At 53.2% G+C, this 15,212-nt stretch overlaps 1 protein-coding gene across 1 annotated transcript; it reads left to right on the top strand.

Moving 5' to 3' along the window:
* The first annotated feature begins 415 nt into the window (after positions 1 to 415).
* Positions 416 to 14,777, top strand: SLC22A14 (solute carrier family 22 member 14). Its single transcript, XM_067043123.1, is given in 10 exon segments — positions 416 to 466; positions 468 to 932; positions 1,969 to 2,122; positions 2,959 to 3,127; positions 8,973 to 9,093; positions 9,364 to 9,458; positions 9,694 to 9,908; positions 11,685 to 11,793; positions 12,406 to 12,609; positions 14,404 to 14,777. Coding segments are annotated over 10 exon segments (1,752 nt in total). The 3' UTR covers positions 14,573 to 14,777.
* Positions 14,778 to 15,212: the final 435 nt, after the last annotated feature.

The following is a 15,212-nucleotide window of genomic DNA, read 5'->3' as shown; positions in this document are numbered from 1 at the left end:
ATTCTTAACCACTGCACCACCAGGGAAGTCCCTGTTTTGTCTTTTTAAGGAATGGTCCCTGGAGACCTCTCCTACCTTTTGCAAGATTGGTGGTGCCTCAGTGTGTGTGTAAACAAAGTTTCCATTGTGGGGAAGTTGCAGGAGAGCTCCTCAGAACTTAGTCATTCATGATATCAGAAGCAGAGCATTTTCTAAAACATTAAAGAATCTTAAGTGCTCTATACACATCAGGGATGGGTGGGCCAATGGGGGAAAAATTAAGAAATTTCAGAAGCAAAGGAGGGAAGTACAGAGAACATCAAGGTTGGAATCCAAACTGTTTCAAGCCAGTTTCTGGCCAGTGCCTCCCACACTGGTCTCTGATATCTGAAAAGTGGTGTCAGTGAAGACTGAGCTGCATCCTCTCTTTGAACAGATGGCAAAGGAAAACAACTTCAGGGTAGAGTTCAAATCCCCAGCATCATCTCAGGAGCTTCCATCAACATGAGGCAGCAGAAAGCCCCCGTTCCTGTTCTCTGGATATGCTATTATGCAGATTGAGGGCCATAGAAGCCAGGCGAGATGATAAGTTTGCCACCATCATGGATGCATTAGGGGAGTTTGGCACATTTCAGCGGAGGCTGGTGGCCCTCACCTTCATTCCCAACATCCTGTCTGCCTTTTTCTTGTTTGCTGACATCTTCATGTTCACACCACAGAAGCCCTATTGCAACACCAGCTAGATACTGGCAGTGGGCCCCAACCTGATGGAGTCTGAGGGACTGAATCTGACCCTGCCCCGAGCACCCAATGGCAGTTTCCTGACTTGCCTCATGTACTTGCCTGTGGACTGGGATCTGGATTCTATCATCCATTTTGGGCTCAACCGCACAGACTCATGTCAAGATGGGTGGATCTATCCTGAGGTCAAGAAGCGATCACTGATCAATGAGGTATGCCTTGTCCTGAGTTGTCTGTAGCTAACCCAGGACCCCAGAGATTTGCCCTCACCCTCACTGAACAGGTGGGGAAACTGAGGCTCAGGGAGGGGAAGCAAGTGGCCCAAGGTCAACCCGCAGAGGCGGGGCCAGGGCAGAAACAGGATTCCTGCTGCCCAGCCCTGGTCTTACAGGTCTTAGCCAGGAAGCTAGAGTAGATCGGGGACTAGGGGCAGATGTCAGGCGGCAGGGTTTGCCACCTGCCCAGGGAATTGCTTCTGTAGTTGTGGCTCTGCCCTCTGAAATCACAGAAATTAGGGAACTGGGGAAAGAAGCATATTTGATCTGGTACCTCTTATGGAGTTTCTCAGCCTAAGCTGTTACCTGGGCCCTTCACAGCACGGACCTGCCCAGTTTGATTCTCTAGGGTGAGGCCTAGCATCTGTACTTGGAAAAGAGTCTTGGGTGATTGTGGCCTTTGCTTGGTTACCTCTTCACCCAGCCCCCTTCTTGGCCTGTGTCTCTGGTCCCTCTCTCCAGGCCTAACTCCTAGAGTCTGCCAGATGCAGGATGGGATGCAGAGGTAACAGAGCTGAGGCATGCTGCACACACAGTTACCTGCCTCTGTCCCAGGCCCCTTCTGCCTAAAGGCCCACCCTGGGTGGAGGCTCAGTCTCGACCTGGAAGGCCCTGGGTGGAGGCCTGTGGCCAATCCCTGCATATAACCCCCAGTTTGACTTGGTGTGTGGCAAGGAACCGAACCTGGAAATCGTGCAGAACATGTACTTGGCGGGACTCTTCACAGGGTCTTTCCTCTTCGGGTTCATAACTGACAAGTAATTCCAGAGTTCCCTCTGGTCCCCGGGACACCCCTGCCCCCTCCATGTGGCCATACAGAGCCGAAGAGTCTCAATTTAGGGGAGGCAAGGGTAGGGGCCCTCCGGAGGCGGGTGTACGGCTCGAGGCCTGGTCCTGGTGCTGGGAGCGGGCTGGGGCCAGCCACATAGGTCCATGCACTTGACGCAGTCTCCCCTCCCTTCCACGCACGCAGGCTGGGCGGCCACCAGGCATCCTGCTGTCGCTGCTGGGACTGATCATCTTCGGCTTCGGGACAGTCTTTGTCAACAGCTTTCACCAATATCTGTTCTTCCGCTTCGGCGTGTCCCAAGCTGCGGTGGGCTACACCATCAGCAGCGCGTCTTTAAGTGAGGCGGGGCGCGGAGGCGGGGGGCGGGGCGGGCGCCGGGGGGTGGGGCGCGCGTGTACCTACTGGGAGCCCGCAGTACAGGGGGAGTTGTGGCCCAATCAGGCAGGCTGTGGAGGCCTAGAGATGGCAGAGAATCTGTGCCCACACTGCCCTTGCACCGTCATCTCCCTGGTACCCCACACATCCCCCCTTCATACCCCTTGCTTCCCGCACCTGGGCCAGGTAGCTGCTAAGCCCTCTATTTGTATTGCCTCCTTTCATCCTGGCAACTGTCTGTTCGGTAGGCACTAATCTATTATTCCTTTAGCTCAGGAGGATACTTGAGCCTCGGGAAGTTAACCAACTTGCTCAGGGTCACACGGCAATTAAGTGAAGGAGCTGGGATTCCACCCCAGGCCTATGTGATGCAAAATTCCCAAGTGCCCGTACATTTATTCAGCCTCACAGCTGCCGCGGCCTGGTGTGGAACCTGCCGGGGAACCCTGCTCTCGCTTCTCATTGGGAAATTTTCAGAGCCCAGCCAGAGGGAACTGGGTCTTCCACAAAGGCCGAGGTCTAGGTGGCCAAAGCACTGATGCACTAAGAGCCAAGACAAGGACAAGCCAAGTTGAGGACAGACTGGAGGCTATGTCTGTGGTTTGGAGCTCAGGCAAGTGTGCCCTGGGGGTGCAGAGGCACTCTGCCTGGCTTTGAAGTGCTGTCTCTGGACCCGGATCCTGAGCAGGCAGAAGAAACCCAGTCCCTGAGCAGGGCTGGGGCATCTCGAAGGCTGGGGGCAGGGGCAGCCCTGGGTACCCTGAGCTGATTATGATTTTGTCCTCTTGGCCTCTGCAGTCACTGAGTGGCTAGTGGGCATGCACCGGCCCCACACCATCATCCTGGGACACTGCTTTTTCGCTTTGGGGGTCATATTCCTGACGGGACTTGCCCTCAGCCTTCCCCACTGGTGGCTGCTGTTTCTGGTGGGTGGGGCGCCTGTGTTCCCCCTCATCTCTTATATCTGGTGAGCAAACGAATACAGGGCATGCACAGGGATGGGTCTGTTGGGCTGGAGGTTGAGGGGTGTGCAGGGTCCTTGAAGGGCTGGAGTGGGTGGGATTTTCCCTGGGAGAAAGTGTATGGGATGAGATGACAAAGAGCCAAGGGCAGAGCCTCTGGGAGCCCCAGCATTAACGCCATCAGAGGAGACCCTCAAAGAGATGTCAGAGGGATGGTCAGAAAACCAGAAGGAAAGGTGTTGAAAGGCCAGAGTTCAAGGACAAGGGAATGGTCAGGGTTGAAGGCAAGAAAGGTGAGGCTGGAGAAGCGTCTGTTGGCCTTAGTGACCTTGACATGGCTTCCGTGGAGCGGCAGGAAGTTGAGGAGTGAGGAGGAACTGAAAAAATATATCCATCCAGGAGGTGACACTTTCCCAGTGTTGGGCTGAGGCAGGCAGGGGGAAAGTGAGGACGTCTGTGGGCAGCTAAGGCAGAGTCAGGGAAGGGTCTCTGATGTTTTTTTTGTTTTTTGCGGTACGCGGGCCTCTCACTGTTGTGGCCTCTCCCATTGTGGAGCGCAGGCTCCGGACGCACAGGCTCAGCGGCCATGGCTCACGGGCCCAGCCGCTCCGCAGCATGTGGGATCCTCCCGGACCGGGGCACGAACCCGTGTCCCCTGCATCGGCAGGCGGACTCTCAACCACTGCGCCACCAGGGAAGCCCCTGATGTTTTTAATTGTAGGGGAGTCACAGACCTGAAAGACTGAAGCTATGAAGGGACAACTGATGGAGCAAACCTTACAGGAGTAATGAGGAGGGACTGGGCACAAGAGCAAGATGGCACTGCTTACTATGGGCAGGTGGCAAAATGAAAGGAATGGAAGAGAAGGCAGATAGGGAGGTGAGAGGGAGCAAGCTGAAATCACCTTGTTAAGGGTTAGGCAGTTCTGGGTGAAGAAATGATCATATTGAATCTTGACATGATCACATGTTATCTTTACAAGATGGGCGTGAGTCTCATGTCCCAGAGGCTTGGAGGGAAGCGTGAGGGAAGAGGCTTCAGGGGGTCAGAATAACTTGACCAAGGTCACACAGCTAAAAAGTGGGAGACCTGAGGGCTTCCCTGGTGGTGCAGTGGTTGAGAGTCCGCCTGCCGATGCAGGGGATACAGGTTCATGCCCGAGTCCAGGAGGATCCCGCATGCGTCGGAGTGGCTGGGCCCGTGAGCCATGGCCGCTGAGCCTGCACGTCCGGAGCCTGTGCTCCTCAGCGGGAGAGGCCACAACAGTGAGAGGCCCGTGTACCGCAAAAAAAAAAAAAAAAAAAAAAAAAAAAAGTGGGAGACCTGGGATTTGACTCAGCCTGTCTGGCTCCAAAGCCCCTGCATTTTAACCACTGAACCGTACACAATATGGATTGTAAGAATTGGGGCTACCAGTTAAAAGTGAGGGCACCTAGGTGGCTTGGAGACCTTCCAAATTGTGCAGAAGCTGGAGACCAGCTTTAACAGTTGTTAAAGGGAATTAGAGAATGAGTGAGAGGACCTGGACACAGCTGATGCCAGGTAGCATGGCATATATACCTGGGAAAGAGGGTTTCATGACTTGATCTTTTTTGTGTGTGGGGGGGAGTTATAGTTGTTTTACAATGTTGTGTTAGTTTCTACTGTACAGCAAAGTGAAGTAGAGTTCCCTGTGCTATACAGCAGGTTCTTATTAGTTATCTATTTTATACATATTCGTGTATATATGTCAGTCCCAATCTCCCAGTTCATCCCCCCCACCGCCTCATGACTTTATCTTAAAACATTTTTTAAAATGTTATTAATGCATATGGTTAAAAATAAGTAGTATCAAAAGGTTTGTGATGAAAAACAAGTCAACAATTTCAGCTCCCCTCAGCTCTCAGATCCTTTCCCAGAAGCCATCACACTGATCCCCCTTAGGGCTTTCTTCTGGCCGATGTCTACATAGTTCTACATTCTATGAGTAGACAGCTTATTGAATGGGGCACAATTTTTCTTCAACCACTACCTGCAGACATGTCCGGTCAGCTGTCCCTTCCCTGACACTTGACAATATCTTGGGCAGGTTGTATCTCTTTCCCATCATTCTTGGTTGTAAGAAAAAGTCTCATTTTGATCATTAAGCTTCACTGGCAGTCATTAAAAAATCCAGTCATGTCCCATTTAAAACTTGGTCTTATATCCAGTTCACACCTTTTCCCTGGTGGCTAGGTAGCTCAACCTAGTGTGTTCTGACCTTTGCTTTCCTCCTCTGTCTCCCTGCTCTAATATTCCAGGTTCCCAGCATCAGAGAAAAGTGACAAAAGATGTGTTATCAATGGTCAGTGTCCTCCGTAGGGCAGATGTTCAAATGCCCCAGGAGCCCATCTGTGGGTCTTCAGATCGTTGGCATTTCCAAATGCTCCAGGCACTGTCTTTGTGACCTCCTCCAGCTCCTGTCCCTAGCAGTTCACCCCATAGCCTCTTTCTGCAGAGGTCTTCTCTCCCTAGCACATGAGGTGCCTTCAAGACATCAGGGTCCACTTGGCTAAAAACTCATTGGCCCCCACCCCCCAGGCTGCCCCTGTGGGCTGCTCCCACCAACCTCCTGCCTGACCATACCCAGAGGGAGAAGGGACCCCAGTCTCTGGGTTTGTGTAAGTCCTCCAAATTCAGGAGACACACAAGGACTCTACCAGAAACTCTTCTGTCTAGAGTACAGGTACCAGGGCAAGCCCACAAGTTTCTGAATCAGCAAGCTCCAGCCAGAGAATGGAAGGACAGACTCCCTTTCTCTAAGGCAGTGCCCTTCACCAGGCTTGAGTTGATGAGCAACATGGGAAGGGGAAGAGATTCAAGACCCTCTCACTTCCATGAACAGGAAATTTCCAGCCTTTCTAGGTGGCTAAGGGAGGTGGCTGCTGGGCTGTTTTGTATTATTATTATTTTTTTAAATAAGTCCCGTCCTGAATGTGGTAACACCTCTCTTTAGAAGATGAGGTTATCAGCCATTCTTTTTTTTTTTTTTTTTTTTTTTTTTTTTTTTTTTTTTTTGCGGTATGCGGGCCTCTCACTGTTGTGGCCTCTCCCGTTGCGGAGCACAGGCTCCAGGCGCGCAGGCCTAGCGGCCATGGCTCACGGGCTTAGTTGCTCCGCGGCATGTGGGATCTTCCCGGACCAGGGCACGAACCCGTGTCTCCTGCATCGGCAGGCGGATTCTCAACCACTGCGCCACCAGGGAAGCCCTCAGCCATTCTTACTAGCTTTGGAACTTAGCTGAAATTCCAGGCAAGAAAGTTCCATGCTACATTCGATTATACTGCTCTTCCTTTTCTCTAATTTCATTTTTTTCGTGATAGCATTTGGAATTTTTTTTTTTTTTTTTGGCTGTGTTTGGGTCTTCGTTGCTGCACGTGGGCTTTCTCTAGTTGCGGCGGTTGCAGCAAGCGGGGGCTACTCTTCGTTGTGGTGCATGGGCTTCTCATTGCAGTCGCTTCTCTTGTTGCAGAGTACGGGCTCTAGAGCGCAGGCTCAGTAGTTGTGGCACACAGGCTTAGCTGCTCCGCAGCATGTGAGATCTTCCTGGACCAGGGCTCAAACCCATGTGCCCTGCATTGGCAGGCGGATTCTTAACCACTGAGCCACCAGGGAGGGAAGCCCTGGAATTTGTTTTATGAAAATAAAACTGCAGAACATTCTCAAATGGTTTTTTGTTTCTTTTGGCCATGCTGTGCGTGGCATGTGGGCTCTTAATTTCCCAACCAGGCATCAAACCTGTGGCCCCTGCATTGGAAGTGCAGAGTCTTAACCACTGGACCACCAAGGGAAGTCCTCAAGTGGTTTGGAGGATACAACTTAGAGTTTTCTTTTTTCTCTCCTGTCCCCTACATTATCTGTGTCCTTTGGGGTCCATTTTTTTCGACTTATTTTGGGCCCTTTTTAATAGAGGTTTTCTTTAATATTTGGTGACCTTGGATCATCCCTTCATATTTAAGAGCAAGTCACTAAGAAGCTAATGGGGGAAACGGAGCAGGAGCTCCTTGACTGGTAATCCTTTAGGGCAGTAGATTGCAAATTGACTGGAGCATCAGAATCACCTGGGCACTTGTTAAAACATTGAGGATAGGGCCCTGCTGCCAGAGTTTCTGGCTCAGTAGGACTGGGATGGGGCCTGAAGTCCTGCATTTCCAGCAAGTTCCCAGATGATGCTGATGTCGTTGATCCACTGATCACACTTTGAGAACCACTGCTACTGGATGATCTCATGTCAGGTACCTTTTCCCTGAGGGATCCCAAAGCCAGTGAGTTGCCTGGCTCAGGCTGCTCTGCTCCGCAGTGGGGCTGGAGGCTGGTACTCTGCTTATCATCATGGGACTTCCGCTCCGTTCCCCTATTTACCCTCAGCCTTGTCCCTGCTCTTGATGCCTCTCTTCTTCCTCAGCCTTGATGCCAAAAAGTCAGCCTCTGTGCACCAGTGCCAAATTGAATTTCAGAGACAGAGTTTTGTTGTTTGTTTTTGTTTTTTGGCTGCGTTTGGGTCTTCACTGCTGCATGTAGGCTTTCTCCAGTTGCGGCGAGCGGGGGCTACTCTTTGTTGCGGTGTGTAGGCTTCTCACTGCAGTGGCTTCTCTTGTTGCAGAGCACGGGCTCTAGGGCGGGCCTCAGTAGTTGCAGCACGCGGACTCAGTAGTTGTGGCACGCAGGCCCTAGAGAGCATGGGCTTCAGTAGTTGTGGCTCGTGGGCTCTAGAGCGCAGGCTCAGTAGTTGCGGCACACAGGCTTAGTTGCTCCGCAGCATGGGGAATCTTCCCGGACCAGGGCCCGAACCCATGTCCCCTACATTGGCAGGCGGATTCTTAACACTGTGCCACCAGGGAAGTCCCTTGGTGACTTTCTTGAGGACAGTTTTGCAGCCTTAGAGTGGAGAAGGATAACAGGGTGACTGGTTGCTGGCCCCTGGGTCGGGAGGGAATAGGAGCAGGGCAGGTAGAGGGGATGACGTTGTCTCTAGAGTCCTGGGTGTGTGTGTACAGTGACCAGCCACAGAGTCCAGGCTGGGGCGGGAGGAGGGACAGTTGCAAGAAAACAGCAGGGACTGATGGCATAGTTTTATCAAGAGTGCCTTATCAGGTTCATACTAGCTCTGACTCTGTGACCTTGGGCAAGCCCTTACTCCCTGAGGCTGAGAATAAAATGGGAATAATCATACTAGGTCCGGGATTGGGGGGAGATTAACAAACTGATAAAATAAGGGCACTTAAGAAGTGCTTTAAATGTTAATCTGTATGGATTCTTCAACCTGGTAGCATTGGGAAGAACCAAGGGCCTAGGGTTATTATGAGGTCAAAGGCAATGGGAGATGTGGCCCGGAGGAGATGGGCCAGAGTGGAGACCTCCATTCACCTAGGCAGGGGCTGGGCCCTGGGGTTAAACCTGGGGTCTTGCCCCCATACTCTCCAGGCTATTAGGAGATGGAGAGGAAACAGGAGAATTCCCCAACTACAAGAACGAGGCTCTAATAGAGGGTGTGGACGGGGAGGACAGTATTCCTGGCAGGTGGGGACAACCCCCAAGATAGGAAACAGCTCTTAGAGGTGGCTCCGAGAAAAGGAAGCTGTAGTGCAGAAGCAGCTAGCGGGCAGGCTGTCACTGAGCAGCAGTGGGTAATGTGTATGGCTTGGGCAGGGGACGGGCTGACTGCTGGGAGGGGGGCAGGGGAGGCCAAGGTTGATGGTCGCCTTCAGGACCTCCAACATCTGAGTCATCTCATGCTGGAGCAGGATGGCCGCCGCTGAGGCTGGGATAGTGCCAACTTGGGCCTGCGGGGCATCTCGGAGAGATGGGTAAGAGAGGGGCGGGCCATGCAGGATTCTCCCAGAGTCCCCATGGTGGCTGATGATGAAAGGGAAGCTGAAAGAGGCCAAGCAGGTGCTGTGCTATGCAGCTGGTGTGAACAAGAAGACCATTCCTTTAAGTCTGCTGGATAAGGTAAGACGCTTCAGGCCTAGAGTGGGACCAGGGCAGGGAGCTATGCAAGGGCCTCTTCCCTCCTCATCCTTTCAGGTGGGACCTCGGCCCAAAGGGTGTCCCCAGCCCACTGCTTGAGGCGTATGGTGACAGCAAAATCAAGCCCTGCCAGGGGAAAGACAGAGGCCAGGCTGGCCCTGTGCGGGGCAGGCGGGCCTCGTGAGTCCCGCTGGGGGAAGGAGCAAGCTGGGGTCTCGGCACTGCCTCTGGCTGGTCCTGCTTGTCCTGTAGCTGCAGCTGCCTGGAAAGAAGGTGACTACGGCCTCTATCCTGGACTTCTATAGCAACAGACACCTCCGCAAGGTGACCTTGGTGACGTGCAGAATGTAGTGTGTACCCAGCAGGGACTGCAAATGGCCTTGCAGGCCAGGGGTACAGGGAGACAATGGGAGCATGGCCTGAGGACCCTGGTGCGGCCTGCAGAACCCAGATCTCTGTGCTCATCTCTCTCCTCCATTGCCACCCTGCTGCGTTTTCCTCTGCCTCTGTCTTTAATCCTGGCCCCGGCTTTCTTTGTGTGTCTTTTTCTCTAAGTATCTCTCTTCTGGCAATGAATTCCAGGTTTGCTCTCGGTTGCAACTATTATATGCTGAGCCTCAGGATGAAGGAATTGGGAGTGAACGTCCACTTCACACAAGTGATTCCTGGCACGATGGAGGTGCCCGCCCGGCTCTGCGGCATCTTTCTCCTTGAGCAGTTACAGAGGAAGCGAAGACTGATTTTGACTTTCTTCCAAGGCGCCCTCATGTGCTTCCTTAGCCTTCTGCCCCCCTCAGGTACAGCTTCGCCTAACCTCCCACTTCACCTCCCTGATGGCACCCCCAGCCTTCCGGGTTCCTCAAATCCCTCCCTCCTGCCTCCTGCCCCTATCCAGCCAACAAAACACCTTGGCAGTTAGCCTCATGCATCCACAGCCCACCTGCCCTACAGAGGCCCCAGCACATCCTGAGCAGGGGCCGTTCACAAGAGCACTGCCCTCTCGGAGGGGAGGGCGGTATCCCAAACGGGGCGCTTGCAGCTCCCAGAGGCCTGGGAAGTGAGGACGTGCTGTCCAGAGGAATCGTCCTTGTGCAGGAGAGTGGGCAGCCTTCTTCTGCCTGATTCCAACTCCTGTCAATAATTAAATGTGAACAGATGCAGCAAAAGTAGTCCTTCATCTGCTACCCCTGCCCTGTATCACCTGTAGTCTCACCAGGGAACAATTCTTGTATGGAGGCCACTCCTTCCCAGGGTGGGCACAGTGCCCTGCACCCTGTCAGCTCAGAACTAGGGAAGGAAATGGGAGGGTGGGCTGGCAATATTTTCAGAATTTCAAAGAACCCTAAGACAATGCATATGCTCCAGGTCACAAGGCTAGAAGTGTGGCAGGGCTGAGGATGTGGACATTAAATGTCAGTATTGGGAATATCCTGCCGGCCCAGTGGTTAGGACTCCAGGCTTCCACTGCACGGGGCCCTGGGTTCAATCCCTGGTCAGGGAGCTAATCTTAATCCCGCAAGCCACGTGGCATAGCCAAAGAAAAAAGATGTCAATGTTCATTCACATGATCAGAATTGCTGACCACAAGAGCCCCCTCAAGCCTCTGGGGCCGGGATGGCGGAGCCTGCATCTGGCGTCCACCTCAAGGGGCTCCCTCACTTTCCCTGGTGTCTGGAATTTTGGGTGTCTTGACCTGGACTCTTCCTCTCCCAGATGTTGGCAGTGTTGACAGGCTAAAACAAGATGGGGGAAACAAAGCCATTGTTCAGTTTCTATTGTTTGGTGGTTTTTTTAAAAAGTGGGTCTATAATGAGTCAAGCAGAAATGTCTGAAACTCTCACATGTGTGAGAGAAACTAGGAGGAAAATCCCCAATATATAAAATTAGATTTCCGGTTTCATCCCAGAGCCAAGTAAGGCCACAGCCAAAGTGGGGAGTGGGGAGGCCTAGGGCAGGGTCCAGCAGAGGCTGATAGGGAAGGAGCTGAAACTCCTGGCTCCAGGTCAGTGAGCAGGGGGTCCAGCTCCCAGCTTCCCCAGACCTGAAGAAGGGCATTTCCCAGACTCTTTTCTTCCTCCTCCAATGTATGTGTCTGGAGTTGGGCATCCTGGAATGTCTAGCTGTTCAGGCCGCAGGGACCAGGCTTGCAAAGGATGAAGGGGAAGTGGGGAGAGCCCTGAGCAGGGAGCCCAGCACACAGGGTGCAGGCCTGGGGCTGAGTGGATGCTCCAGGAGGAGGTGGCCGTGGGGTGGGTGAAGCTGGGTGAACATGTGGAAGACAGGGAGGCAGAGGTGCAACAGCTGAGTCCACATAGTAGATGGTGGCCTCAGAGGCCACAGAGGTCCCACTCCACTGACCAACTCCCCCACTGCAGATGTACTAATTCCTGGCCTGGCTGGGCCTCTAGCAGACTGACCCTCCTCTGAGTCTGCTGGCCAGCTGACCAGGTGGTCTGGGTGGACCTTCAGGTGCCTTCTAAGAGGGATGGAGGGAGGGCCGGTGGGCAGACCCCCCAACCTGCCCCGAGGGAAGGATGGCCACAGACTCAGGTGGTCACATTGTCTGGCCACAGAGTTGAAATGCCTCTTGGTCTTGATAATCGTGCTTGGAGAGTTCAACCTGGCCGCCACGGTCACCGTGTTCTACATCTACACTTCTGAGCTCCTCTGCACTGTCCTCAGGTAGGGGGCCTGGTGGGTGATGGCCATGGGTGCATGGGGTGTGTGGGGCAATAGCAAAATGAATAACAGCAGCTGAGATTGGGTAATCACCTGGTGAGAGGCACCCTGCTAAGCAATTTACATGGGTTACTCCATTTAACCCTCACCAAAACAAATCCCCCTAACACCATCATTAACCCTATTTCAGACAGGAAATCAGAGAGATAAGGGCACTGCCTCAAAGTCAAACATAGCAGGTGACAGAAGTGGGTTTTGGACCTAGGCAGTCTCACTCCAGTCCCTGACTTGCACTGACTGCCTGAAATGTGACTGGGCCACTCTGAGGTTCAGGCCCTTCTCCACGGAAGCCCTTGGTGGTGGCTGCAGTATCCTCCTCCCCACCCAACCCCGCATACCCACGCTATGGTGTGTGGTCTTACTTTTCCCACTGCTGGACCCATGAAGAAACTACTACCTACCTTGCAACAGTAAAGAACTAAATTCTCCAAGGTTGCACAGTGAGTTGGGACAGGGTGGAGATGAGGGTGTGGGGTTTTCCCTAAAACCTTTTTCCACCGTACCCAGTCTCTGGGCCCAAGAAGCCCCCAAATGAACTTTCACCTCCCCTTCCAGGGCAGCAGGTCTGGGGCTACTGTCTCTGGTCTGGGCGGCTGGAGGTATCTCATCCCTGATAGTCGTCAACCAGAACATCGCTACCCTACCCGTCTTTCTCTGCTGCATCTCAGCCTTCGTGGCTTTGTTCTTCTGCTTCAAGCTGCCAGAAACGCAAGATCAGCCCATCCCTGAGAGCCTGGAGCACCTCCCGCCAGAGAGAAGGTAGGTGTGTGAGGCTTCTGGGCTCTAGTCAGAACAGGGCCTCGTTCTCAAGCACTGTCCATCCCTGCCCCTTTGCCAGAAGGGCCTATGATACAAAGGCTACTCTGTGTCCACAGCAGACTCCCTAGATCTACTGGATGCTGCCACGTACCTCTGTCCAGCTCAGCCTCTGCCAGCTCCCATCCTGCCTGGCTCTCCTGACCTAGACTGGGCCATGTCGTCTTCTTTCCTCATCCCCTGGTGCCTGTCTGGACTGGGGTGATGCCCTTCGAAATACTCAGGGCTCCCTCCCCTCCCAGGGCACAGGGGACTGGCCTGGAACCAGCTTTCTGAGTACCTCTCCATTCCTTTCTGAACTCCCAGTTCCTCACAAAGGACCCAGTCTTGATTTACGACTCTGGCCTCTTGGCCCCCGTAGCCCAGGACCCCATGTGGGAAATGGGCTCCACCCAAGTGCTTCATGGGCAGCTCTGGTCTCTGGTCTCCTAAGTGCCCCTGGAGAAGGCTTGTCATGATTGGTTAGAACCATCCCTTCTGGGATTTGGGCCAGCAAAGCCCAGAACTCTCTTCCTGGACCTGGGCAACAGGGAGGGGCAGAGGCTGCTTGATGTCCTACAGTGCCCTCTGCTAATAGCACAGGGGCCTTTGGCCTTCCTCAGTCCTCCTCCCCACCATCCTCCTGCTCCTTGCCTCCTTTTTCAACTCTCATTGACACCACCTGTGCTAGGCATTGTACCAGGGCTGGACTGTCAGAGGTAAAAAGTCCCCAGGCTTAAGCAAGCCGTAGTTTATAGGGAGACAGATATGCAAACAGTTTTCAGCAATGGACTCTGACACAGGACGTATAGGGACCCCAGGAGGGAGGAACTTTGGTTTGGGGAGTTGGGGCAGGTTTCCCAGAGAAAGTGATATTTGAGTAGGGCTTTGAAGGATGAATAGGTGTTTGCCCCATTGTAGAGAAGGGGGAATGCCATGCAGCAGAGTGACAGCATAGTAGGTAAGAACACAGGCTCTGGAGCCAAAGGGTCTGGATTTCTATCTCTGCTAACACTTCCTAGCCTGTGCTTCTGAGACTCAGTTTCTACATTTTCAAAATGGGATGATAACATAGTAATAATAATAGCTAACCTGTATGGAGCATTTACCATGTTTCAGGTCCTGTTCTAGATACATGCCTTTTCACATTTCATCCTAACAACCACCACATACAATAGTGACAGGTAGGTCCTGTCACTATCCCTCATTTTACAGGTGAGGAAACTGAGGCACAGAGAGGTAAAGACGTGGAGCTGAGCCTTCCTGTCTCATAGGGATTTGGGAACGTTACACCCATATAAAGTGGTTGGAGGAATTTCCTGGCTGTCCAGTGGTCAGGACTCTGCACTCTCAATGCAGAGGGCCTGGGATTCGATCCCTGGTCAGGGAACTAAAATCCCACAAGCCACATGGTGCGGCCAAAAATAACTAACTAACTAATTAATTAATTAAAAAAATAATAAAGTGGTTGGCACAGTGGCTCGAGACAAGGGCTCAGTAAATGCTCGTGATGAAGATGGTGGACAGCGTTACAAAGATGCAGAAGAGTGAAGGGTCTGACTAGGGTTGGGAGATGGAACAGGTCTGCTCCTGGAGGTGAGGGTCTCTCAAGGGCTCGTGGTGAAGCTTGGCAGGGGACCCGCCAAGGCGTGGGAAAGACCCACCTCTCAGGAATGCAGAGCCAGGCCTGGCCGGTGCTGCTTTTCTCAGCTCCCAAAAAGATGCAGCTCATGAGTTTTTCTCTAATGGCTTCTTCAGGACCATGAGCGAGGACATGTCGAGCAAGGACATGTTATGTGACGATGTGACAGAGGAAGTGGCCAAGAACACCATTTTCAACGCCACGATGACAAATATGGACCAAGACAGTCTCTCCAACCTGTCTTTGCAATCTGGAGAAGAGGAAATAGACAAACAGGAGGACTGAGGGCCAGGCCCCCAGATGATCTCGGGCTGGAGTTGAGTGGCAGGATCTGGGGCTGTGGATCTCAGACCATGATTTCCGCTCCCAGTCCAGCTTGGGGGGGCAGGGTCAGTCCTGCCCCGAGGCCAGCCCTGGAGATCCAAAAATGGCCCCTTCTCGGGGAGCTGGGGTGTGATTCATTCCAATAAAGGTACCATGTTGGACTTGAGACCACTAGGTCAAAATTGGCTGTGTCTGGAGGACCCAGAGGCCCAGGCCAGGAGGAAGTGGTTCAGACAGGCTTGTCAGAGTCCATAATGTCTTAGCTGACCTCTGAGGACAGAGGAGTTGTCTGACTGGGGGGTGTGGGTGGGCTGTGTCTGTGAGGGCCGGGAGTGGGCAAGGGCGCCACTCGCCTCCACACTGCCCAGGCGTCCGCTAGCGTGGGTGATCTCCCCACTCAGGTGCAGGCTGAGGACAGATTCCACAGCCCCGCTGTGTGTGTGTTCACCTGCCAAGGCAGGGGTGGAATGTAAAGGAATAATGAGAAATTCTCCCTTTTGTGCCATGGCACAAGGGCTTTCTCACTGCCTCATCCTCGGGGAGCGGGGAGCGGGGTGTCTCCCCTGATGATTCCATCCTGGCTGACCTCTGACCTCCACCA

The sequence above is a fragment of the Kogia breviceps genome, chromosome 10, assembly GCF_026419965.1.
Source record: "Kogia breviceps isolate mKogBre1 chromosome 10, mKogBre1 haplotype 1, whole genome shotgun sequence".
NCBI classification, from domain to species: Eukaryota; Metazoa; Chordata; class Mammalia; order Artiodactyla; family Physeteridae; genus Kogia; species Kogia breviceps.
Note: the sequence above shows the minus strand (reverse complement) of the source record. Positions and strands in the feature narration are given on the sequence as shown.